The 27716-nt window shown below is 40.1% G+C and overlaps 3 protein-coding genes and 1 long non-coding RNA gene across 4 annotated transcripts in view; 2 read left to right on the forward strand and 2 right to left on the reverse strand.

Moving 5' to 3' along the window:
• LOC129743304 (uncharacterized) overlaps positions 1 to 27716 on the reverse strand; it is a 535624-nt gene that overhangs the window by 41948 nt on the left and 465960 nt on the right. The gene's annotated exons all lie outside the window — the stretch shown is intronic.
• On the forward strand, positions 3787 to 5217 carry LOC129743454 (uncharacterized). The gene is made up of 2 exons (XM_055735495.1): positions 3787 to 4702; positions 4768 to 5217. The coding sequence occupies exons 1-2, from the start codon at positions 4452 to 4454 to the stop codon at positions 4820 to 4822; spliced, it is 306 nt and encodes a 101-aa protein (XP_055591470.1). The 5' UTR covers positions 3787 to 4451; the 3' UTR covers positions 4823 to 5217.
• Positions 5051 to 5921, reverse strand: LOC129743442 (glutathione S-transferase 1-like). The gene has a single exon (XM_055735478.1). It carries the CDS (start codon positions 5885 to 5887, stop codon positions 5288 to 5290), a length of 600 nt encoding a protein of 199 aa, XP_055591453.1. The 5' UTR covers positions 5888 to 5921; the 3' UTR covers positions 5051 to 5287.
• On the forward strand, positions 23570 to 27185 carry LOC129743478 (uncharacterized). The gene is made up of 3 exons (XR_008736610.1): positions 23570 to 24918; positions 24974 to 25848; positions 25913 to 27185. It is a non-coding gene; the product is annotated as an uncharacterized LOC129743478 (long non-coding RNA).

Consider the following 27716-nt stretch of genomic DNA (forward strand, 5'->3'; position numbering starts at 1 on the left):
TACAAAGAAATTTGACACTTCGAACTGTCTTTTGACTGTCAATTAACCGTCAAATATCCGTCAATCAACCATCGAATACGACGACTAATTAAAAACATGTATACAAGTACACTTGGAATTTCCCCAGCTACATTGATCTACAGAGATTGGGCATGCAAGACCTTACACGAAAAGGCCTCGTACTGTGCTTCGATTAAATGGACTAGCCAGCGGCTTCGGCGTAGTGGTTAGAGTTCAAGTCATCTACGCCAAAGTTCATGAGATCGAATCCCGGTCATGGCATACATAGTACACTTTCTGTGGTCTGGTGGTTTTAGCATTTGTGAGATGCTAGCCATCATTACTTCGAAAGATGTGCGCTTAGAAAGAGACGAACCAGCCCAAGGCTGAAAGTCTCTATAATAAGAAAAAAAAAAATGGACTAGTTTCTCTGGAAATCTCCGACCCGCGGGAGGAAATATTAGTGGCTGGTGATCCTAACACGGCTTGGGTGCCGTTATAATGCATCGCTTCCCCAAACCATCGCTCACGCTTCAAGATCGTTGACACCAGCTGAGCAGAAGTAGGTATGACCAAATCGAGAAGGGAGCTCTGGCGCTCATCTTTGCTGTCACGCGATTCCACAAAATGGTTCATGGTCACCGGTTCAAACCGACCACAAGCTCCTCCTGAAGGTTTAAGGCAGCAAAAAAGAGATTCCGGAGTACACAACAAATCGAATTCAATGCTGGGCGTTGACTTTGCTGCTGTACAACTTCGAAATTCAGTTCGTTCCAATCGCAAGCTTTGGACACACCGATTTCCTCTCTCGTCTGATGGATTTCCACAAGAAAACGAACGAGAACATGTCATCGCAGCGATACAGAGAGAGACGGACGATGCAACTATTTTCGAAGGGTATTTCTCCAACCTGCAGGTAACATCGGACATGATCTCTAAACAATCAGCATAGGATCCAACGCTTCAGGAAGTAGTCAACTATATCCAGAACGGGTGACCCGAGTCTGCGAAAACATACACTTTTCCAGAGCCATAATCATTCGTCGGTATTCTCCAGGGAGACCAGCCAACAGCAACGTGCCGATTCTATTCCATTCTTCGGAAATTTCAAATCCTACGCTGCGAAGGTGGCTAACCCTAATCCGCTCTTGGAAGTTTGGCGGCCTGGAACTTTATTCAGGTGCATCCAAAAAATACAGTTTCTTGGGGGACTCTCAATGAATTCTTGAATTCTTCAATTTTGATTCTTTCCTTTTTTATGGACGCACTCTGAAAGCGCAGGACAAAAAAACTCCCTAATCAAACCTTGAGTGTCAATTGACACTTCTCGCATAAAACCGCTATATTTTCCTTGTTTCCGAACCGATTTTTATACTTTTGGAAAGCTTGTAGTGTAACTTAAATATGTTTTCCAGAGAATATTCAGCTAAAATACTTCATTTTTCCGTTAATCAAAGTCTAAGAAAATAATCCGAAAAATATGCTTCGGAAAAAAATTCACTTAGTGTCCAAGAAAGCTGAATTATGAAAAGTGCGGTTCACAATTTTTTTTTAGCATACCGTTGCTAATGTACAGTCTTTCTCCGAAGCATATTTTTTCGGATTTTTTTCTTAGAATTTGAATAACGGAAAAATGAAGTATGGTAGCTGAATATTGTCTGAGAAATAATTTTAGTTACACTACAAGCTTTCCAAAACTACAAATTTTGTTAAAATCGGTTGGGAAACAAGAGAGATATATTGGCTTTAGTCAGGAGTGTCAAATTGACACTCCAGGGACTGTAACGGGTAAAAATTTCAGAGACGGATGATGGTTAACGTAGGTGTCAATCGAGTCGCACGTGGCCAGTGAAGCTTCCGCAGGTGCGCAACTCCTCGGCTCAACCCGTTGTCTTCGAACGGTGCCTCCAACTTCGCCCACACTTCTCTCGCCGTCCTCGCATCCTGCACGTGAACGTAGTTGATAGGATCCGACAACAAAATTATTTTCGCTTGATCCCTTCGATCCTTGCACGGATCCGCATTCGGTATCGTCCCTTCTTCCAGCGGAATCGGCTTGACGACCTCCCAATGCTCTTCTAACTCGAAGAAGGTTTCCACAGCAAATTTTCACGTGGTCCAATTTTCACGCCCCGCAAGTCGCTATATAAGTGGTAGACCAGCTGATGACTAAATCGGACCCGAAACTGCTTGAATCCTCGAATCCTGCTCATCTCAAGAAACTGTCAGCTTGGAAGTTGCATTTAAAGAAACTGATTCTATTTAAAACTAGTATTACAGATTGCTATGTTTGCTATGATTGCTCATTAAATTAAAAGTTTCACAAAACCCGTGGGTAGAACTGCAGAAAGGGGTTCAAAATCAACCACCAGTAAACAGTCTTGATAAGATAGGAAGTCTTCGATAGAAACCTCAAAGTGAACGAAACTAAATTTTAAGACTTAATCTATTAACTTTATGATAATAGGTATTCCTGAAAATTGTAAAATAAAATAAATTGTAATTTAAAAAATACAGAAATGTATAATTTTTAAATTCTTTCTTATGGCATATTACACCTGGTTTTAGCTTATAGGAAACATATTCGTGAAAACTTTTCTAAACTTATAAATACCTGAATTTATTTTTTTTTAAATCACACAAATCAAGATTTCGAACGATTTCAAAAATCATTCCTTCAAACTATTCTTTAAAAAAAAGGCAACCCTATATTTAAAAAAAATGAATAAAAATATGATTTTCCCAACACAAGGTGGCGCTTACCCCTTGCAAGCAACATTATACACAACATTGTTCGAATCCGGAATCAGATACCGAGAACGGTTGATATCTCAACGGTTGGTTGAGCAGAAAATTCTGAAAAATTTTAGATACACGTAAATTCAGCAATCATATTCGATGAAGGCAAAAAAGCAACCGGAAATATTGATTCCGAAAATCCGATTGTACTCCAAATGGATTATTTCATTTTTCTTTTGAAGTCAAAAAGTCAAAATGCCATTAAAAAAAATCTATTAACCTAAATGTTAGTGTTGTAGGTAAGTGAACTGAAATTTTAGTCTGGAACGCGTCAAATTTCCGATCGTCAGAGAAATGGGTGGAGCTAGATCGATGGATTTTTCACTTCCTGGATTCAAAGTCATAAAAAAGAGGATTTTTCGTTCAGAACCTTTTCTGCAGTGAGTACATATCTTCTTTGTATAGATTTGATTAATCTTTTGCATTCTTAAGTATATTCATTACAAACACATAAAATTGTATGTTTTTCTGATTTTTTTTTTTTAACATAAAATTTTAATAAGAAATTTTTAAAGAAAAACTTTTTGGTCGTTTGCCTCAGAAATGGAAACCCTACTGAACTTGCACAGAATCTTGTAGACAACTCGAAAGACAACGCAAGCTTTGATGCTACTCGAAATTAGACCTGTTTGGAAACAGATCTAAAACGGAGGTGGAGAATCCAAATCACGTTGCTGGCGAGACGAGAAAATGCGCGCAATAATGCCTATCGAACCCTCTTCATTTTTTTCCACATGGTGCCCTCCAGGACTTGGGAGTTGCAACTGTAGAAACGATCTCTTCACATTAGAGCAAGTTCACTGGTGTTGGGAAAAAGTGGTAGAAATTTTGACATTTTGAAAATTTTACCATGCAAAAATGTTTTCAAGATCTTGGGGCGTTGTATTTTCTTACAACACTGTTTCTATTTCAGCCGTATGTGGTAGAAATATTGCTATTTTTGCATCACAGCATGCGGAAAAACAACACGTGTTGTAAAAAAAAACTAGAAGGTCACAGATCTTGAAAATGTTTTTGCATGGCAAAATTTTCAAAATGTGTCGTAATTGTCGAAATTTCTACCACTTTTTCCAAACACCAGTGAACTTGCTCTTACTGAGCAAAATAATAATGGTGCAGTCTAACATGGTGGAAGATTAGAATTCAATAAACTAATGCCTTCAAATATTGTACTACACTAAACACTTTCAGGGATTTGATTTGTAAAAAAAATTAATTAAAAATTCAACCACAATGTGTTTGTATGGAATAGGCAAGTTTCGGTGATTGTTTTGCATTAAAGGAAGTGGGATGAAGCTGAAGTTTCATACCTTTTTTGGCAGATCTTTCGGGAAAGAAATAATAACATTTCGCTTCCATCGACTATTGAAACGCTTCACAGACCAGTAGTTACAGAAGAAAAACGTATAAATATGTTTCTATTCGTAGCCAATCACTAACCCCTACGCTTCTTGCTATTTTCGTTTTCTTTGACGTTGACGCTTGGACGGACAACAACAACAAAACATACACGCTGTGACAACAAACACGTTCCACGCGACAGTTTGATTCCGCTGCCCACGATCAGCGGAGGATTCGGCAGCTTAGGAAACGTCCGACGGAACCGAGATGTGCGGGCCACCGGAATCCGTAGCGCCGGCTCGACGACGTTGATGGGCGGCCGGGGGGACGGAACCGGGGGTGTAGGCGGGGGAGCCAACATCGGCCATCAGAACATCAGCTCAGCCGGGGTCCAGGGTGGTATCGCCGCTAGGCCGGTCGCTCGGGTCGACATTCAACCGGTCATCAACCGATCGGATCTGAAGAGTTCGATCTTCCACCCGAGCTTCCATCGGCAGTTCGTGACGAATATAAGCACCGAATCGGGCGCGCCAGTCGAACCGGTTCACGAGGAGAACAATAGGTAGGTGTTGGGTTGATCCTTTCGGGTGGAGTTGAAGTTTAAACTTTTGTTTTTCTCCTTCCCAGCGATAGCTACGAGGATTCGTTGAAGGATTCGCTGACCTCGAACACGAGTCTATGACGAGAGGCGAAGGGTTCCTCCTGCAGAAGGGGGAGCCATCGGGGCTGTCGGAAGCCCAGCAATCGAACCATGAACAACAGCCAGCTGTACAGAATAGCCGATAGGATAAACCAAAAATTTTAATAACGCTAAACAACACAAAACAAAACGCCACGTTTTTTTTAAAATTTTAGCCTATTTGTTGAAGTTTAATTATTCCAAAAAATAATGTTGTTATGTAGTTAGGTAAGACAGTTCGGATTGAGAGTGCTCGGTGAATGTTCGTGTTCCGCTCGCGTGTTTTTGTATGTACGTGCAAAAAGTGCCTTCGAAGTGCAATCAAAGCAACCAGAAACAAAGATAAGCAAACTGTAAATATGACAATTTTAATTAAATCTAATGTAAACAAACACTGACACACACAAATGAAGCGTCCGGCGTCTTGTCTCTAGCGATACTCTCCGAAAGCCTTTGCGCCCGCCTCGTTCAGTTTGCTCCCACATCTTTCATGTGTTTGTACCACTCGTTCACGTTTTGATAACGCGTCAGATCGAATCCCAGTGCACTCATCGTAGCAACCGTTGCCAGGATGTTCAGATCTACAATGGTCATGGCCTCCCCGGTCACCACGTACGGTTGCCCGTCCAGGAACATATCGAGCATTTTAACGGCCTCCTCCAGCTCTACTAACTTGTCGTTCTTTCCCGCCAAGCCGCCGAACACCTGCTCATGGTAATACTCAACAAATCTGTGATAGAGAATGCACGCATCGAAGAACATCCGTTCGTTGACCTTAGCCCGTCGAACCGGATCGCTAGGGTACAGCTGGTCCCCGATTCCCGCTTTGCCACTGCTGCCATATCGATCCACCAGATAGATCTGAATCGCTCGGCTCTCCCACAGCACCAGGTCCCGATCCTTCAGCGTAGAAATGCTATGCTGCGGGCTGATCTTCAGGAAATCCGGCCTCCGGTGTTCCCCGTTCATGATGGACAGCTCGTGCAGCACCAGCTCGATTCCGAGGGCTGCGGCCGTCATTTGGACGGCTCGGCATGGCGCAGAACACGGCAGGTAATAGAGTTCCATCGATCGCCACAACGGTTGTCCTCCTCGCGATGACGCTTTAGTACATACTAATGTGGCTCAAAAAATAAACAACTAGTCGAACCGAGACTAACAGCTCGAGCCGAACAGAATCGGCTGGAGAGAGGGAGCGCAAAAAAAAATTCCTGCAATGCTTCCAGCTTCATTTGCTCTGATCGTCAGACTTTGACCGGTTTTTCTGAAACTCGAGTTGCACCTACTGTGCAGGAACGCAAACTTTCGATCGGCTTTCTTGTTTTCAATAGAGGTAAGACCAACTTCATACTGTTTTTAGACTAGTAGAAGATTCAATTTTGTGAGAACGTCACGAAATCCCAGGACATATGATGCCTGATAATAGTTCATAGATGTAAAGATACGGCCAAATACATTCTGTAGATTGGCCCAAGATAAGATCTGTGAAAAATTTCAACCCAATCGGGCTTAATTTAGGGGTGCCTCAAAGCGCTCAATGTAACGATTTTGTAAGCGTCAGATAACACTTCCAACGAGGTTGTAGTGATTGGTCGCGAGGGATCGCGAGTAAATGTAGTTTTCAAATATCGCAGTGAAGGAAAATGATGGGTGATAGTGAAGGTGCTTCGTTTCCTCTCGCCGCAGCCTCTGTGAAGCGAGATTTTCACATGGATATCTTTGTACGTTTCTTCTCTAGTTTCCGCTGATACAGCGATGATGGCTGTTTGTTGGAAAATGCAACTGACGTCACGATTTGTCTTGGTTACAATGTTTACAGAAGAAAAACTTTTACCAACACTTGGCACGGGATTTCCATCGCCACCCGAGATATGTATACAGTATATGACTGCTTGGTGTTTACGAATTGCTTGGAAAGCAGACTACTTTGACCCTCAAGGCGCCCGCACAATAGCCCGTCGGACATTTCATTTTGGGGATATGATTTTCCTTTGGATGCACCACAATGATGCGTCGCGTCAGTTAGCGCATTGTACTAAAACGCAAAGCATGTTATAAACAGCATCGTTCTCCAGCGTCGATGTTTTGGTTTTGAAAAAATTCAAAATTCTAGCGCGTCAGCAGGGTTTAAAGATGTCCTTTTTTAGCGTTTTTGTCAAAGTTTGACAAAAATAGACTAAAAAATCAAATATTCGTCCATTTTTTTCCAAAATATTTTCGAACCTTATTCAAATTCATATTCATATGATGAATCATGACGATATGGACCCGTACATAAAAATAGAACAGTGGGTTTTCGGATTTGTAGTTTTTTTTTCAATAATCATATTAACCTTTAAATTTACAGTAATCTACTAACATTAATGCCAACCTTTCATGCTTCCTATTCTTCTTCTTCTTCTATTCGTCAACACCGTGCAATTAAACTGATCTGGCGCGTTCCACAGCTTCAACTGTCGATCGATTCAGATCGTTCCCGCAACCGATTGGCTTCGGAAGATGTGGCAAATTAACTGGTGGTCGATTCGTACGTTGTAGTATACCCTGAAACAGAAAAGAAATCATTACTAAGAAATCGGTTTTAATATTTCAGTACTATTCCATATCTCTTACCTGCTGTATCATTTGATGTTGACCAAATTTTCCAAGGCGAATTTTCCTTCTGTGAGCAGCCGTCCTCCTAGCAGCGTAAATCGGGAGAAATTAAACTGGGTTTCGTTTCGACAACAAATCAGATTTACAAAACAACGGAACGAAATAGGCGAATCAAAACAAACTTTTGGTTGTTATGATTCTTGAAGCTGCATTGTGTTGCAAAAATTGTCGGGTGCGTCGCGTCAGCGTTGTAGTACACAATTGCCTTCAATTCCACTGAACTTGAGTCTGCCAGAGACTGACTGACGTCGCGTTGCGTTGACATTTTGTTTTGGGGATATCATTTTTCGTTTGAGCCACCACAATGGTGCGTCACGTCAATTGTACTAAAACGCAAAACTTGTTCTTAACATTCTCCAACGTCGACGCTGTTTTTGAAAAACATCAAAATTGTTTACATTTTTTTCGGGGATTTTCATCAATGAAAAATTATTATGTTGTGGAATTATAAATGAATAAAAATGCATTTTCGGATTTAAAATTTTTCTTAAAAATCTCATTGAAATGGATGCATTTATAACTAATCTAATCAACTAATTTTTATACAAATTTTCTCAATCTTCCTCTCCTTCCGTTGAGGTCGCTTGGTTTTGATCCTCACTTACTTACTTACTTACTTACTTAATGATCCCGCGCCAATCCCCCGGTGCATAGGGCCGTGGTAAAAGCAATGTTCGGAAAATCGCTCAAGAAAAGCAATCAGGATTCGTTTCAAGCTAGAATACTTACACCTCTGAGTGCTGTGATACGCACGTGGTGAACGTATTCGTTGAATATTTGTCGAACATCAACACTAACTAGATACATGAAAATATACCATGCCCCATTGGGAGCTTCCGTTGCTATCCGTCACGTGGCTTTTCAAAGGTGATCGACATACTTGATGATAAATTTTGAACGTCGTTCCCACAATCATTCACAAATGCCTACCGTCGCATCATTGTTGATAATGTTCGTTATTGATAGACGATCATGAATGTCTCAGAAGGAAAATCTGGGGAAATACCAAAACCAAATGTTGAAAAAAGCCGTAGCACATGCTGGACAGTTCATTGCGGATAATAAGTAATGATTTTGTTCTTCTACGCAAAGCGAAAAATCAAAAATCATATTGCAACCTTTACGCATCGCTCAGAACTGAGACACATCAGTTGTGATGCTAGAAGGTTGAAAACCATCAAGGAAGGCAATCACCATCGAGACGTTCATCGCTGATAGTCTGCGTCCTTCTTTACCACATGCGGGAATGTTTCAAATACAGAAGCGTCGTTGTCATGCATGATTGTTTATATGATTTGGTTGAAGAAGGAAAAATTGACTGCTTCGATTTTTTCGATCTGAATGCAGTAAAGCATGGCTGATCGAAAATGATTGATTTTCGGAACATTAGGTAAAAGACCTCCACTGTTGACGATCCGGAGCCAGCGTCTTCACCTGGTCCCAGTCAAGATTCTCGTCGACAGTTCGGATTTCAGCGGCTAGGCTTCGCCGCCACGAGTTTCTGGGTCTACCTCTTCTTCGATGACCTTCTGGATTCCAATCTAGCGCCTCTCTGCAAATCTCGTTTTCATCTTTTCGCAGCGTGTGCCCAATCCATCTCCACTTATGTTCCCGAATCTCAATTTGTAGCGCCCTTTGATGACACCGGCGATGTAGTTCCTCATTCGAGATCCAGTTGCCAGGCCACCAAGCGCGGATGATATTCCAAAAACTTGCAGTTTTCGCTTCGTCACCACATATGTGCACCAAGTTTCGCACCCGTACAGCAATACGGATTTGACGTTTGAGTTGAAGATCCGGATTTTCGTTCGTAGAAAGATCTGACGTGACCGCCAGATGTTTCGGAGACTGGCAAACGCAAATCGGGCCTTTCTGATCCGGGTTTCGATGTCTTTCCTGGTACCACCATCAGGCGTTATCTGGCTACCAAGATACTGGAAGCGCTCCACTTTCTCAACTTGTTGCCCAGCTACCATGAAACTGGAGGGATTTCCTGTGTTGATCTCCATCGACTTGGTCTTTCCGACATTGACTTTGAGACCTGCTGCCTTGGAACTTTCGGTGAGGTCGTCGAGTTTGCTCTGCATATCCGGTTGTGTTTGGGCGAGCAAAACAATATCGTCAGCCAAATCAAGGTCGTTCAGATGCTCCATTGTTGAAGCATTCCACGGCAATCCTCGGTTTGGTGCACAGTCGATCGATCCAGTCAGAATCTCATCCATTACGATAAGAAAAAGTAGCGGTGACAAAATACATCCTTGTCTCACTCCAGCAGTTACCGGGATTGGTTCGGACAAGACACCATCGTGCAAGACCTTGCACGAAAATGGCTCGTATTGTGCTTCGATGAGATGGACTAGTTTCTCTGGGACCCCTCGTCGCCTTAGAGCCGCCCAGATGTTTTCATGGTTAAGTCGTTGATTTGTTCCAGTATGATTCGTAGCGTTGTGATGTGGTCCACACATGATCGTCCGGATCGGAATCCAGCTTGTTGCCGTCGGAGTGTAGCGTCGATTTTCTCCTGGATCCTGTTCAGGATCACTTTGCAGAGTACTTTGAGGGTTGTACAGATCAACGTTATGCCTCGCCAGTTACCGCACTCTGTCAGGTCTCCTTTCTTCGGGACCTTTACGAGGATACCCTGCATCCAGTCGGCCGGGAATGTTGCAGTATCCCAGATATCAGCGAAAAGACGGTGCAATATTTGTGCTGACAGGGCAGGATCGGCTTTCAGCATTTCAGCAGGGATGCAATTGATCCCAGGTGCTTTGTTGGATTTCATGTTTTTGATTGTCGCTTCTATTTCAGCCAGCGAGGGCGTTTCCGAGTTGAAGCCATTTATGCGACTTACTGTTGGCGCTTCAAGCTGCGTGTTCTGTTGGCCATCGCTATTCGTGACTCGGAAGAGTTGGTCGAAGTGCTCAGTCCATCGTTTGAGCTGATCTGTTCGATCGGTCAATAACTGACCTGCTCGGTCTTTCAGCGGCATGCTTGCATTAGTCCTTGCACCACTGAGGCGGCGAGAAATGTCATAAAGTAATCGGATATCTCCATTGGCGGCGGCTCTTTCCCCCTCTTCGGCTAGGGAGTTTGTCCAGGCTCTCTTGTCTCGTCTACAAGCTCGCCTCACTGCCTTTTCCAGCTCCGCACATCGTAAGCGGGCGGCTGCTTTGGCTGACCCGGTACATGCCTGCTCAATTCCGACTTTCGCCTTTCTCCGATCATCGACCATCCTCCAAGTTTCATCCAACATCCATTCACTTCGTCTTCCACAAACTTTACCGAGAGTACCATGGCTCGTCGTGATAAAGGCATTCTTGATTCCACACCACTGTTCTTCGACTGTTCCGTCTGTCGGCAGCTCCGAGGCTCGGGATTCTAGCTGTTCAACGTATGCCCTTTTCACCTCTGGATTCTCCAACCGGCGGACGTCGTATCGACACCCGACTTTCTCCTCGCGCCGTTGGACACGCGCAACTCTCAGTCGTATCTCGCCAAGGACGAGGTGATGGTCAGATGCAATGTCTGCGCTTCGTTTGTTGCGGACATCAAGAAGGCTCCTTCTCCATTTTCGGCTGATGCAGATGTGGTCAATTTGAAGTCGCCCAAATGGATTTGAATGTCACCCTTCGGAATTCTCTCTACCACGCTGTTCAGTTGACTGTAAAACTGCTCTTTCTCCTGCAAGTCGGCAACGTCAGTTGGCGCATAACACTGGACCATTGTAAGGTTTCTAACCCGTGTTCCCGTAAATCTGGCTACGATTATTCTTTCGTTTATCGGTTCCCATCTAATGAGGGCCGCGTAGGCCTGCGGGCTTAACAGGAAACCAACTCCTCGTTTCCGAGTAGCATTTTCTCCTCGTATGCCAAAATAAAGCAGTACTTGCCCGGACTGTGTCTTGTGTTCTCCAGTGTTAGGCCAACGGACTTCGCTCAGTCCCAGAATTTCAAGCTTGAGGCGGCTAGCCTCTCTAGCAAGTTGTGCCTGTTTACCTTGTTGGGCCATGGTTAAAACGTTCCAAGTTCCAATTCGTGTCCGTGTTTTCATGCTAAAAGTCGTCGCCAAAGTTCCAGATCGGTCATTTCTTTCGGATTCCGTAACAAGTTTATGAATCGGGAGCAGTAGGTTGTTAGCCTAAAGTCCCTATCCCGCGATGCGGCTGCCATCTTGGATTTAGCTGGCGGGAGCCGCATTTCATTAATTCAGCCGCTTGCTGCAAGACAGACGCTGTTTGAGCCGCCCCTGACCTGGAGAACAGACGCTCGGTTGTTTTTGCACGCCGCCCCTGACCTGGGGAACAGACGCGTGCGGCCACCTTCTCAGTCTGCATGCGACCAAAGCATCCACCGGGGTCGGGTACCCAATCTCCGCTTAGGTTACTCGCACCCCAGCCGGCACCACGGGGAGGTAGAGATAGGAGTTGTGAATAAGAGGTGATATGACCACTATGGGGTCTCGTGTTGCACATTATCCACCGTTTACCAGCCTTTGATCCTCACTAGCTCACCTAAACACAATACTTGCTTCAACATAACCGGTCCGTGCAACAGCTTCATCTTTAAGCCTCGTCCACACTAGGCAACTTGAATTGCAATTTCGGTTGCTGAGACTTGTTTATGTTTACATCTTGGTTGCTCAAGGTCTCCCATACTTGTCGGGAAACTTGAGACGAGACGAGATGCAAATGTAGACATAAACAAGTCTCAGCAACCGAGATCATAACTGATCAGCTACATAAGACGCCTCAATTCGACGGCCGATTTTATGGAAAAACTAAAAGAAACAGTATGTTGGTAATTTTCAAAATAAATCAGTATTTCAGCACTATTTCAAATGCCTTACCTGCTGTATCTCTTATTTGGAATAAATTTCACAAGGCCTCTAACAACTCTTCTTACAGTTCACGACTATGGTGGACTTTTTTTTTAAATTTTTAGTCAAAAGATAATGTTCGCGCTTTGGTGGTTTTTGGAATAGTGGACGAGGATCAGCTAGTGCCATTTGATCGACCTTAACCTATCATACAGGTCGTTGCCCTTGCCTTGGCGCTCTTGCTTTTCGGGTTGAGTTTTGTCGACATCGTTACTATCGTTAGCTATTTGCTACCAACGGGTTCAGCTTACGGCCATCTGGTGGTCAAGTTCCTAAGCTTCGAGAACTCACAGAATCGAAAAAAAAACAAAAATTCCTAACATGTTTAATAACAGCTTTTTAAAAGCTTTGGTGACCAACATTGATGACCAACAATGATATGTCATGATGACGTTTCTAGGGTAAAAATTTTGACTTTATTAGAGTCCAGGTGATGTTATAGAACGCGCTTTAGCTTTTCATGAAGATTAATGCTATAGTCCAAACGAAATTTTGCTGACCATAATAAAGCTAAAATTGTTACTTGGGCAATTAACCATAATCACTAAAGCTTTGCCTTTTTTTAGCTATATACCAGCATTCAAGTGCTAAATTACACTATATCAGCATATCAAGTGCAATTTTGCACCACAACAGCCCAACGAGTGCTAGCTGCATCATATTAGAATTTTACCACCCTTTTAAAATGCAACTAGCATTTTACCAGCTTATCACAATACTTTTGAAATGCAACATAGCTCTAAATCAGAATGAAATATGCTATATTTTCTAAGCATTAAATTTGCAAAACTTAAGCTTGCTTTGATGCTTTTTAGCACTATGTAAGCACTACAGTGGCATTAGGCCAAAGCACATTAGCATTGATTGATGCTGAAATAAAAAAAGATTTAAATATTTAGAAAGAATAGATACAAAACATTTGTGAATAGGCGATGGAAGCGCTGACAAATGATGGTGATGGTTTTGCATTAGTGCAAGCGGTATGCAGCTAAAATTTCACCCAACTTTTAACAGATCTAAAGGGGTTTTCTCGGCCGATGGACTTCGCAGAGCTTATCTTGCCTCTCTTCCGCACTCTCACCTCCTGATATACTTTATTTTGCAGTTCTTCACAAACAACCGGAAGGGACAGCCAGTTCAATTGGTAGTTGCTATGAATAATTTCCTATTTTAACATCTTTTGAGCGCCTTTAAAGCCTTCTTTCCTTATAAACGGTATTCAAAGGTAATTTGACATCAAAGTTTTATTAAAGTGAAGCAATTATAATTTCTTATAGTAAATGATTCAAGCTAAACAATGTCTGGAAACTACATTATGGGCAGTATGGCCTAGATGTTAAGCAAGTCTAGATGATATGAAGATCTAGCGACGCCGCAATGCTAACACAACATGTTTTCCATAGCTATTCGCTGTCGAAGTCATAAAATTTTGCATTTTTTTTCCCGAGATTTGTTAAACTCTGTTTAGTCGTGAAGATATATCTATCCATACAACCTTTCCAAGACGACCATTTCTTCTTCACGCATACTAGACAAACTTCAGCCAGAAATACAGTCAAACAGCTCACGTAACACGTTATTGCTAAATGCATCAGCGACTTGAGTTCGTCGCTTGTTATAAACTGCACAATTCGTTCGTTTTCCAGCCCCAAAGATAACTCTCCGTACTCCCAACGTAAGGCATAATCTTGGTAGTAATCAGTCCAGTATCGGTAAATACCTGATTCAAAGATTTTCCGTTGAAGTTGCTCGTACTTTGGTAGTATTGGGACTCCATATTGGAATGAATATATTCCATACCCTAGATTAATTCTTTCAGGTAAAGTGTTCAGTTTTTGATTGTTTCTTATTGTGGACCAAAACTTCATCATACCACTGATGTCATCTTCCAGAACTAAATACGCGAAGCCAGAACGTAGTTTCACAAAAAAATCACCGGTAAATTGCAACGTTCCTTTGTTCATTTTGAAAGCACCAGAAAAGCGTTCATATATCTGCATGCTCGTTTTGACTGAAGCGTTTTGCTTTCGTAAATCCGTTATGGATTTAAGTTCAGAATAAAAAGGCCAGTTTGTGATCAACGCGGTGAGTCGGCTTTCGTAGACTGAGCGAATGACAAATACAAGAATAGAAAGTCCGGCGATCAAATACTGTTCCATTCGTGTAGTTCTGGTGAAGCTTTGAATTTGAATGTTGAACAGTGGAAACCAAATGAGATCATTCTTAAAAACCTTCGGAAATCGATACATCAAAATTATCAGCAAAAGCAACAGTACTCCACAGGAAGAAAGAAACTTTCCTTGAAAAGGTTCTATTAGAACGTCCATCAGAGATACAGCTTTATCATTTGGAACCAGAAAAACGTGAATATTTGGTGTCAACGACGCAACTTGATAATTCGGATCGTATTCCGATAAACTTAGGAATCTGTTTATCATGACTGTCGGTTGATAGAGTTCTTTAAATTTTATGAAACAATTGTCATCTCCCTTAAAGTCACATGGAATTTGTTGAAATCGTACACTAGCATTGATATGGCTGATTGCGATATCCATCAAGTGATAGTCGATACCACTGGCACCATCTTCTGTGAAATGAATAAATGGATAGTTCTGTGTTGCAGCTGCTATCACTTGAACACCGCTTATATCTTTAATCTGGTCGGGAAACCATTGCTCATATGTTTCGTTGAGAAAATGCGCAGCGAAGTAATTAAACACGTAGGAATAAGTAAACAACATGACTCCAAGAGAGCTATTTTCCTCACGCTTATCAACAATCACGAAAAGCGTATGAAACAATCTGAAGTCATGTAACATCTGATTAACTTGCCTGACAAATGGGAAAGTCTTCATTAGTATCACCACTATTACGTGAACAAACGTCGAATACAGCTCAAATTCGGCTTTGAATTTTTCAACCGATGGATTCCCATGCTCATCGAAAACAATAATATACATCGTTGGTTTCTGGACCTCTATCGATGCAGACGAATTCAAAAATCCATGAGTTATCTTCACTGTGGGAATCAAACTGAAAACTTCCAGTTCAAATAGCTCTAAAATGTCATTCCTGTATGCCTCCGAAATTGTCGGTAAATATATCCAACAGCTACGAATGATCTGGGACTGCTCGCTTGCCAAATGATTCAATACTATTGAAATCGTTTCGTTGAGACTTTCCAGTAATCCCACATCTCCTGAAACTGAGAACGCGATTAGTACAAGTAACTTGAGGGAATGCATGTCAGCATCTGGTATCCTTCCAGAAGGAATATAAGTTGCGCTTTTTTTTTTCAAGCGATTGATTTACTTTGTAGCATGATATTTACTATCATTACAATCATTACCTGTATCAGTGGGTACCATCACTGTTTCTCGAAAACATATGTCGTTTTTCTTTTACTGATGCCCTATTTTGTGACATTGCTGTTTGGAATCCTTAAATAGGTTTACTATTTTTAACTTAAGATTCCACAAAAAACCGTTATGGGCTTCTTTGGTTCTTCAGTGCTGCCAGTCGAAACCCTAAAACTCTACTGCGTGTACCCAGTGAACCTACATGTAAAGCCTCGTCCACTCCACACTCGGCAACTTGAACTACGATTTCGGTTGATGAGACTTTTTTATGTTTACATTTTGGCTGCCGAAAGTCTCCCATACTTGTCGGGGACTTGAGACATGCAACCAAAATCGCTGTTCCAGTTGTCGAGTGTGGACTAGGCTTCAGAGAAGCGATGTCTGAAAGACAAAATTCCAATCGATACAAAACGGTGATATATTCCCAACGATGAAGTCATTTTTATCCATCTAGTGAGTGAACCTCGGTGTATGCAGCATTCTCTTACGCGCAAAAAGCTTATTGCCTTCATAATTTGAACATCGATTAACTGCGCACTTCACCATTTTATTTTTCACAATAAACGGTATCCACCGTGTCACAACACAACTTCCGTTACCGATACTGCGGTGCACGTTGTTCGCACTTTGTTTACATTCAAACTAACGAGCCTCTATAATCAAAAGAGACGAAATGTCACGATTGGAATTTTCGATTTTCTGTCAGTGTCATTCCAATCGAGCAAAAGACTTGTCAAACTGGAAAATTTGGAATTGCGAAAGCGGCGGTAGCGAAAGTATTATCATTCATATCTGTCAACAAAGGGTAATCAAAACACATGTTTTTGAATGCTCTATTTCGATTAGAAGCTAGATTCTCAAGGTCTTATTTCTTGGTACTGAATTGGTAAAGTTATAATTTTTTAATGAAAAACATGTTGGATTTTTTTTTTAATTTTAAGTTTTCATTGCCAGCACAAGATGTTGCCGGATCAGCGGAGTCGAAAGGGAAAGTTTATCAATGAAAGTTGCGGATTCCAGTATAGAATCCCCCGAAAGATGGCAGAATGCGAGCAATTTATCCCGTTTTTTTGGTTCAGTCGGGAACCGGAAAAAAAATATATTTTTAAATCCGGGGCAGGTTTTGTTAGAACATTTTTTTGCCAAACACTCCATGATTGACTTTTTTTTTTCTATTGATGACAATACCAAAAAACAGCTTAGTTGAAACAGCAGACTAGACCAAAAACCACTTCCGAATAAAAATAAACGCAACCAGAATTGAAGTCATGTGAAGTTTGAAGCAAAGCAGTGCTGCGCCCAAATGAAAGCGGGGTTGCTATATGATTTATTCTTGAAAGGATCAGATTGCGTCTCTTTTGTTTTTATTACAGGCTCTTTAATTCAAACGAGTTGTTTGCTGGTGGGAGTAGCCTACCTTGTCTTTTTTTTTGGTGAATACAAAAAAAACTTCCAAAATCGATTCCAATCGATAGGAGATTTTGTCGCTTGAGCTTTCTGATAGGCGATGGAAGCAAAAAGTTATTCTTTCTCTTCCTAAGAAAAAACCGGATGATCTGTCAAAATTTGGGTGAAGTTCATCCAAATCCGGCAGCACTTCCATCGCCACCAACTGGATGAAAATCCCCGAAAAAAGGGTTCCATCATGATGCCTCTAGATATGGTGGTCTCTCTTTGGCAAAAAGTAGACGAGGGTTGGATGCGGAGGAGGAGCCGAAATTTGACAGCTGGCTGTTCGGCTGGCTGCTGGCTGGCTGGGATGCCAGGTGCTCTGATTTTTTGTAAAACACGAAGTTTTGCCAATCACCAAGATATTGCTTAGACAAAGATTTCGCCTTGATTTTTGCAAATATAATTCATAGAATCGAAACAAAATCTTCCGGCTGAGCTCCGGGCTGGTAAGCAAAGCTGGAAGAAGTTGGACCTATAAACGACGGTGCCAGCTTTGTCGGTAGCGGTGAGTAACATTAATTTTGCATTACTTATGACAAATTTATGCTTATTCAACACTTTTTTCTTTCAAGAGCTATCTAGAAGCAGCAGAAAGTCATCGAATCGGATGGTAACATGGCGAGACGTTACATTCCATCGTCCGAGAAGCGCCCTCCTGCAGGAACATCCGATCTTTATCGAGATGAAAAAGCTGCTTCAGGAGGACCCCCGTCTGTTGCCATCGCTGCTCCAGAAGATCCAATCGAGTAATCCGGATCTGATGGGTAGCATTTGGGAAAATCAGATGAAGTTTTTGGCACTTTTGAATGATAGGACCGATGAGCTTAAATAGGAAAATAGGCGCAACGTTAGGCGCCTGAGCAGCATGACGATAAGTCCGATGAGTCATCCAACACTTTTCGATTGGAGGGAAACAAAATAGCTCTTAGGATAAGGTAACAAGAATAAGGAACAAGCAACATCCGGTTTAGGGTTTTGGTTGTTTGTTCCACCCTTTAAGATCCTTTCTATCATAACGGTCAATGAAAAGTTTTTCTTTTTCGGAACATACGGATAGACCGAACTGTATTGTAAGTTTATTATAAAAAAGTGTTTAGAATACAAATTAATTCATTGAATATACTCATATCATTGCTTTTTTTTCCGAAAACTCAATTTAAATATAATAAAATAAACTAAACCCCAGTACGGTTTTGAATCTTTTGATCTTTCGTTTACGATTGGCTTGTGCACATACACACTTTTTTGCCATCTGATTTTTTATCTCTAACACCTGGCATCCCTGGACCCCTTTTTTCGAAAACACTACAGCCAGCTGTCAAAACTTTTTTCAATATGGTGGAATGGCGATTTGGCATATGAGATCACCATACTAGAGGCATCATGGGTTCCATAGCCTAAACCAAGGAGAGTATTGTGATTGCTGTTGTAGCTCAAGCAAATCATTTTAAAGCTCGTCACAGAGCCATTCTTTTCACTGCTAAGGTGGTTTGTGTTCGTAGTTGGAAAACTATCTGATTGTTATCAAAAATTAAAGTCATTCATACCGTTTACGGCGATCCACCGGGCATCATTTTGTTGGAACTACTGAGCGCTCACTTAAGAGCTTGAACATTGAGCCAGTAAACAGTGCTGAGAATGTTTCTGTCCAAGCTTTCGGCGATGTGGCCAGATATTTATGTGGTATCTGTAATGAGAAAATCTCATACATTGAGTACGAAGTTATTTTATAAACTCTAGAACCTGAAAACTCACTACAACTACACTCAGACATTGGAATTTTTCGGCGGTGTCCAATTCCCTTAAATTCTCTCGAAGTATCCGAATAATTTCCATGCAATTACTTTGGTCTGATAAAGAGCCCATAATCGATATTTGGAACTTTAAGAAGATTTACGGAAATTTTCTATCGATTAGTTTTTAAATATCCCGTTAGAGCGAATTCTCTGGTGTAGTAGTAGTAAAATTTGCTTTATTTCTCTGTTTTATGGTTAACATTCGATTTTATCATTTTTGTTGGTCAGCCCAAATGGTTCTACAACCCTGTATCTTAAGTGTTTGAATGACTTTTGATTTTTAATTTTCAATAATGACTACAAATTATTTTCACCTTTTTGTGATTTGTTGAAAGAATTTGATAACCTACTTAACTAATATATACATAATTTGATAACCTAGGAAAATGACCTTCAGTTCAGGTGTTAGCATTCCGCAATAATCGAACGACAATGGGAGGTAAAATTTTCAATCGATTAGTTTTTAAATATCTCGTTATGACTGAAATCGGCAAAAAAAAATTGAGCTCATCCATCCATCCATCTTTTCGCGTCATACAAATGTAAGCTTAATTTTTTGAAATTATAACTCCTGAAATTTTCTACATCTCAAAAAATAAGAAAACTAGCAGAACTCTGTTTCGGTGCGATCTGGAAGTGAATTTGTGATTTGAGTGTTCTCAAATGTTGACAAACAAAATCGACAACAACAGCTGAGTTACTCAGCTAAGAGCCACTAGATGGTGATGTTTTAGGCCAATTTTAACGTTTTTAAAATCGCTGAATATTTAAATTCTTACACACGAATTCGACACATCTTTGTTCGAGGCCTGTTGTCTGGTTCTCTGTGCTTTTTAAAGAGCCCAAATAAAGTCAGGAAAAAATAAAATTTTTCATCACGTTGCTTACGAAGCCACCCGTTTAGCATCTTTCACAACTTAAACTTATTTCACAGGAAATTTATGGAACATCCGGAGCACACTTTTAACTTTTGTCCCACTCATCATATTTAAACAGTTTTTGACATTCCCTTACTATTTTACTTTGCAAAATTTAAGATTTTCTAAAATTTTCGCGGACGAGAGAAAAACGCGTTCGATTGGCTAAAAACATCGCCTTCTTCGGCTGTGATGTGTGAGAAAAGGAGGTAGGTGGCAATTTGTGATTTGCCACCTACCTGCTTTTCCAGAATTTTCGGTTAATCGATGTTGAAAATAATATTAAAGAAAATAATTTTCAGGTATCATGTTATTTCTCTGACGATAATAAACTGAAATCACTTAAAAAATAATGACTCAAGATCATTTCTAAATAGCCAAGGAACGATCAAATGCATAAAATTTAACATCCGTGAGATATTTCTTTCTTGAACAAACTCTTTATCTGTTGTGCGATTGAGTCACAGCTAACCAGTATATGAGCACGGGCTAGATTTTTCAGTTGCGACATGGTGCTCACACAGCATGTGCTGCATGTTGCTTTCATCCTGACTTCAATTATTTTCAAATTGAATATAAGGTGGATGCAAGCAACATCACCAAGTACTAATACTTATGGTTTTATGGTCAATGATGCAAATTGACTTTGAAAACCAAGCGGAAATAAAATGATTTTCGTTTCCAATTTTTGGTTATAGTTCAGCTTCAAGCGTTTGCTGTAAGTCCTGGATGAAACTTTTTTTTTCTACCACTAGATTTCACAAATTTTAATAACCGAGATATTTCTCGGTTCTCTCCCAGGTATTAGGGGAGATAATAAGCACTCAACTTTTCTACGAAAGTACGTATTTTCCTTAATAAAATATCATGAGCATTAGTTCCGTACTTCTTTTAGTATTAATTTTTCAGCAAAAAAGAAATCTCGTTTTCATTTTTACAGAAATATTTTAGAAAAACCAACTCGGTTCTCAAGTGACGAAAACATTATAATTTTTTAGCACTGGAAAATAAGCTTTCATGATCGTTAAATCATCTTAATCTATAATGTACGCACTGCAGCATGATGAACACATTGTTCCTCAATTTTCACCATCATTGATTTTTTTGTTTTTAATTATAATCAATTTTAAAACACGTTTTTACTTTAACTTGTTGACTTGGGGCGAACAGAGCACAATCATTCGGGGCACGATGAGCGTTTTCTGCCGTATCATCTAGCAGCGAATTCAACTTGAAAAGTCAACTGAATGATATTTAAAGCTACAGCTTCACCAGTTTACATCTGACGATTTGGCATATTGGAAAGATGTAGGAGAGGTAATCAGTAGGCTCGAGCTCGATTCCTGTTCGAGGAGATTTTTTTTCATTTACCATTCATGATCGATTATTTTGATTGTCGCTTTTCATGACTAGAAGCATCTTGGCGGGTGATGCAAAGCACCATGAATTGTTTGTATTCTACAAAAAGTCATACATTATTTTTGTATTGCTTTGTTTGATGGATCTACGCCTCACCGTTTAGTGTAAATGCATCGATCATGAATGGTAAATGAAAAAAAATCACCTCGAACAGGAATCGAACTCGAGTATATTGATTACCTCTCCGACATCTAACCAGTATGCCAAATCGTCAGATGAAACAAACCAAGCTGTAGCTCTATTATTCAGTTGACTTCATCGAGTTAAATTCGCTGCTAGATTCCACGGCAGTGAACGCTCATCGTGCCCCGATTATGTTGCTTATAGTGCTCCAGGGGGGGGGGTCTCTTTATGCCCCTACAGTGACTGCCCGAATACGAAAATATTGTAACATAACAGTTCCTGTAGTAGTTATAAAACGATTAGAAATAGTTTAAAAAACTTTTAGAAAATGATATCTGAAACCATAAAAAACATTGCACTTATCTTGAATTCCAAAACGACGGTCTGTTGAATATGGCGTTAAGTTATGTTACTGTTTAAAACTGTTTAAACCTCTATATGGAGACACTGTTCTAGGAACAGTTAGGAAATGGTTTATCAAACGCTTGTAAATGACGTTTTCAGGGTATTCAACTGATTCTAGAATGAACATGTGTAGGCATATTTTAAACGATTTATCAAACCGTCAATCGAACTGTTACGGAAATCGGAATGATCATTGTACGAACCGTTTGTACTAAGATTACTGTTTTATTAATGGTGCCTCATATAACGTAACCATTGAAAATTATATCATTAAACTTATAAGAAACGATACAAAAAAAACTGTAATATTTACAGTCAGTTTAAGAATAAAAAACGCTAGTCAATACGGTCTCAATCATACATAACGATTCAAATATTTTTGTAAAATTTCTATATTCATTGTTTTTATATATTTCACATTTTAACACTTAATGCACTTTAATCTTGCACTTGCACTGTTACCCACCTTCAAAATAACAAAATATATCGGGTTTCATGTCCCTCCTGTTCAATTTTATGTTGCGATCGGCCTTTCTTCGGAATGTAAATAAGTGCCTCAGGAGCACTCCCATGGAGCTGAAAAATGCAAATCAATTATTAAAAACTTATCAGCACACGATATTATATGTTTGAAGCTTACCTTCATTGGCTGATTTCCAAAAGAATGCATCTTTTAAAAAGATCCCAATTTATTTTCTCCTCAATAAGAAAATTTCTCGAACAAAAATGGCTGACTAGAACATGTGCTGTCAATATTTGCTTAGCTCTGTTCAATGATGAATTACTGATGTTTAATTATTAATAATGGAAGATATACGATTTACATAGAACAGGTCTGTACCATTTTGACAGAAGGCATGAACGCTACAGATAACGGTTCGAGATCTTTTGTACGATTATTGCTAAAACTGAAGTAAATCGTTGAATGGTACCATTCACCTTTTAAGAAACCATCACATTTTCACATAAACGTTCATAAAAGATTCTTATCGTTGTCGAAGTAAAGTTCAATGTAATAGCTACGTTTAAAGTGACAAACACTTTTTATAGAGCAGTAGATGAATCGTATAGACTGTTTGAGATTCAGTTTTTTAGTATGCGGGTGATTTTTAGCTTTCTGCAAAAAAATTTAAAATGCATTTTTAAACGTTTTTTTTCTACTTTTTTCAAGTATCAGCCAGTTAAGAAACATAATTTTTCAGTGTCTGAACACGAAACAATGCAAACATACTATCGCTGTTCTCAATGGTTAAATAAGCGTCTTCCTTAAAGTGGCCATTATACCCTTATCTTCCCTACACCCAGAGAAATAACTCTGTGAGTGGGCACAGTAAAGCTTGAAAAACCATGAAAAATTATATTTTTACATATTTTTTTCATTTCTGAGTGAATGGATGACATGACAGGCTATATTTTTTCGACCTCTCATGAGTTCTCCGCACGCTCGTTTTTATCTAACCATATTTGGTTCAAAAATAACCAATTTATGACATTTACCTCAAAACTACACTGCAAAAAATCCACACTTAGGGTGTATGTTTCCCCACACATACGTTTTTAAAATTGCTCTACGCTTAGATTTTATATGATCCAAATTATTATCATTTGTCATACATAACATCTATGTTCGAAATATGAACTTTATAAGATATTGACACATAAATTCTATGATTTTCGTTATTGAAAAGTTTCATGTTTTCAAAATGGCCACTCTACAGAAAAAGTTGGCATACCTGTTCTGTGTCAATTAATAGGTGAGTAATACTAAATAAAAATTATAGGAGTGAATTTTCATTGATTCTCCCTGTAACCTAAGGTTGAGTCACTACCCAGCACTGATAAGACTCCCCCAATTCTTGCCTCAGGGTCGGCTTTTCGAATTCAAGACTAAAGGAAACACTAAATAATTAAGCTTCGAGCTTTGCTCGCCCACTTTATTCCCCCTTAATTGGTGATATTGGCACTTGTCGACAGATCAATACTTTTCCCCAGATAGCAGTAAGTATCTCCTACCTCAATCGTCTGCTTCCGGATCCTTTCGCTCCGCGCGCACCTCCTCCTTGTGATGTTCCGGAGATGCAGCAACTCGTCGTGCTGCGTAATGAGCCTACTATGCGGGTTAAATGGGTTCGAACGCCTCGTAGCTCGCAGCGCGTAGTTGTTGCTTCACGATCCCGAAGTGCAGGGTGCCGCCTACCGTGTTGTATGGTAAGCAGCCCTCACCCGTCTGCTGGTTATGACGGTCGTTGGCGACGCCCTTCCATGGTTCCGGACACGTCGCGGGCGCAAGGCAGAATTTGCGCTCAGGAATGCTGCTTCGGGTACTCCTACCGGACTTTCCAAGGGTAAAATACGGGGTCCTAGGATAGAGGGAACAAAATGGCGGCATGGCGTTAGGTCGGGTACTTTGCTGGCATTCAGGGCCTTGGGTTACCTGGGAGTCCTCTACACACACACAATTGTTGTTTTCTCGCTTACTCACTACGTTCACCGTATCTTCCACGGTTTTTTAAAATAGACACTTGGCCTTTAGAATGAACGATACTTTGGCGCTTTTCTTGCCGTAGTATTCGCTCCGAGTTGCGACGAAGAATGACCCTATTGTTAAAGGTCCATGGCTCCCGTACCCGACCGTTGACCTCTCATGCCCCTCTATCCCTTCCTACGGTTTCCCCTCAGCAGCTCAGCATCCATTTTCTGCTGCTATATCCAGCCCTGGACTCAGAAGCCTATCATGTGCTGCCATCTGCTGAAGCGTACCAACATCTCCAGACGTTTATGTTGGTTGGCTGCGTCCTAGGTTTTCTTTCGGGGTTCAAAAGCAGGTCCACTCCACTCTACACTTAATCACCAGCACTTCCTTGACATTTACATTTACGCGATAAATCTTGACAATCTTGGATAGAAACTTTCCCATGGTTACATCCCTTGCAGGAAACTGGCAACTGACTGACATACTAAAGCAAATGGGGCCCTGAAGAGGACGTCGTTTGATAACATTTGCACCCGAATCTCGGCAGCTGACTTTCTTGCGGGCTTTTTATCGATATTGGATAACTATACCGGCAATCTTTTACATATCCTAGACATTTTAGAAGGTGAGTTAATAGTTTTTTGATCGGTTTCAAGATTGTAACACATATTTTGTTTCAGCAAAATCGTGTCAAAGGCTCCCGGAGATAAGTGAGAAACCGAATTTCGATTTCCGTTCCAGTAGAATAAGAACGTGTTATGATTAACAAGGACAATATTCATTTTTATGATGTAAGTAAAAATAAATATTACAAAAGTGTTTCAGTAGCCAAAACGGTTTCTATTTTCGTCCGAAAACTATTCCAACACAAAAATTGTCTTGAATATGCAAGTATAGAAACGCGTTAAAGTAGACAAATGTTTTAGTATAATGTTGGCTTATAATATTTATGTGTGGGATTTACCTTTTATGTGACGCATATAAAAGTTATATTCATGAATTCTATATGTGTGGGCACGTATTTTCCAAATGGAAATCAAATTGCAAAAATCTATAAGGCTAACACATATTCCTAATATGTGGATTTTTTGCAGTGTACCAATATGGTTATGTCTTATGAATTTTTCCATAATAAATTCCAACCATTTTGGAACTTCTCGAGTATAAACCACAAAATCGTTGAATAATTTGACGTCTTTTCATCGCCATTTTGAAAGCGACCAATGATGCAGCCTAACGCGTTTGTAAAAATCTATCATCCCCATAAATGAATCATGTTTTTAAGTTCATATTGAATTCTTAGGACATCATGAAAAGTAAGTGATTTGCTGTAAATTTTCGTCATAACAATAATCCCAATAATCAACAAAAAAAAACAATTTCAGGGCGCCGAATGGACATCGCTTCAGGTTGCAATCACTAACGTTACCTGGCCACAGCAGCAGCAGCAGACGAAGAAAGAAAAAAGCATATTAATCGGTCTATTTTAAGTACCTCACGAAATCGAGGGCTGAAGATACTTCCGATTATAACTATTCCCATTATTTTTGCAAAGGTGATAGCCCTTCTCAAGGTTTTTCAAGATTTGTTACTTAATGTTTATTTCTCTTGTATTTCAGAACACATCAGTAGCGCCAGATGATTTCAACCCCAACAAAGTTATTGTCTACTGGAAGATTAAATGACCCAATAAAAACGCTCCTACAACAGCACAGATCCTCCGACCCTTCCTCCGGCAGCAGCAGGTGGTAGAAAAGTTTTTCTCTTACGAACTTTTTTTACTATCCGGAAGGAGCTAAAACGGGTCAACACTTTTGGAAACACATCACCTGCCGGTCGTAGATGAGCCTCCTCAAAAAAACAGCCGATTTGAACAGCCTTTCCGCTAGAGCTACGGCTCACTTACCAAGGTACACGAGATCACCACTTCCGTCATGAGGGAACTTCTGCTACCGCGGGTGTTAAGGCTATTGTTGCTATTCGATCATAGCCTGAAGTTTTCTGTTCCCGCTTAAATATTCATATTTTTTTATTTACCTCGGTAGAAATATCTTTTTATTAAAATGGACAATAGTATTATTTACATGAAATGAAGAAACAAATACGAAAAACCGTATTTTTCCTAATTTTCTCGATAATTTTAAAATATGCAGGTCGCTAAAAGCTTCCCTGTTAAATACGATTGAAAAATAACCATTTCAAAACTTTCCTCCAGAACCCCATTCGGTTGAAAAATAACCATATTCGATCTTCTCCCCTAGAAGTCATTATATGCCTTCTCATGGAGAACTCATAAAATGGCATTTCTCGGAAAAAGGTCACAAATGGTTATTTTTGAATCATAAATGGTTTAATAATTTCTAGCGTGCGGAAACTACGCCTACTTACTGTAGGCTGACGTGTTTGATAAAAAAAAAGTCGAACAAGTTAACGCTCAGTATAGTTTGATATGGGTTGGGGATTTAGAACTGCATTTAATGAAAAAAGCTGTAACAAATGAAAAAATATAGGTTTTTGAAAAAACACATGTAACACTCACCCAGTACATTCGTGTTATAGTTGAAATGTAAACGGATAACAAGGAAAATCAGCGATTCGCATAGATGGGGAGAGAATGTTTCCTTTCCCTTCCTCTTTTAAAATACTCAAGGAATTTAGGGTGAAGTCGCCAGACGGAATTTGGTATTTTGATCCACAGAACCCTTTCATTTTCGTAGATCCGTAGAAGTCGTAAAAATCCATAGAGCCACATGAGCATCCGTAGATCTGCTCATGAGGGAAGACAGTTATGTGTGGCCTCAATCAAGGTTTACATATTGTAATTGCTAGGAATAAACTACTGTTTTAACACCTATTGAGCATCTTCAAAACTGTTTTCGTTATAAACGGTATTCAAAGGTATTTTGACAGTAAATTATTATTATAGTTAAGTAATTGTTATTTCTTATAATAAATTATTAAAGCTTTATAAAAAAAAGTGCCTGGAAATGACCTTATTGAAAGTATGACCTAGATGTTAAGCAAGTCTAGACGATTTGAAAATCTAGCGAAGACGCACTGCTTACACAATATATTTACCAATGCTATTTGCTGTCGAAGTCATGAAATTTTGTGTTTTATTCCCGAGTTTTCTTCAAACTGTGTGGTATTTCTAGCCAATCAACCTTTCCATAACGACCACTTTTTTCTCAAGTATCCCAGCCACACTTCAGACAGAAATACAGTCAAACAGCTCACGTAACACGTTATTGCTAAGTATGTCAAAGATTTTAGTTCATCGATTGTAATGAACTGCGCCACTTGATCGTTTTCAAGCTGAATGGATAACACTCCGTACTCCCAACGTAAGGTACATTCTAGGTAGTAATCAGTCCAGTATCGGTAAATACCTGATTCAAAGATTTTCCGTTGAAGTTGCTCGTA

This window comes from Uranotaenia lowii, chromosome 1, assembly GCF_029784155.1.
Source record: "Uranotaenia lowii strain MFRU-FL chromosome 1, ASM2978415v1, whole genome shotgun sequence".
Lineage (NCBI taxonomy): Eukaryota > Metazoa > Arthropoda > Insecta > Diptera > Culicidae > Uranotaenia > Uranotaenia lowii.

What these genes read in the sequence shown, in the direction of transcription:
- LOC129743442 (XM_055735478.1), bottom strand. Translation starts at nt 5,887, where the DNA reads ATGGAACTCTATTACCTGCCGTGTTCTGCGCCATGCCGAGCCGTCCAA.
- LOC129743454 (XM_055735495.1), top strand. Translation starts at nt 4,452, where the DNA reads ATGGGCGGCCGGGGGGACGGAACCGGGGGTGTAGGCGGGGGAGCCAAC. An exon ending in GTTCACGAGGAGAACAATAG is followed by an intron (nt 4,703 to 4,767) that starts GTAGGTGTTGGG and finishes TCTCCTTCCCAG; the next exon opens with CGATAGCTACGAGGATTCGT.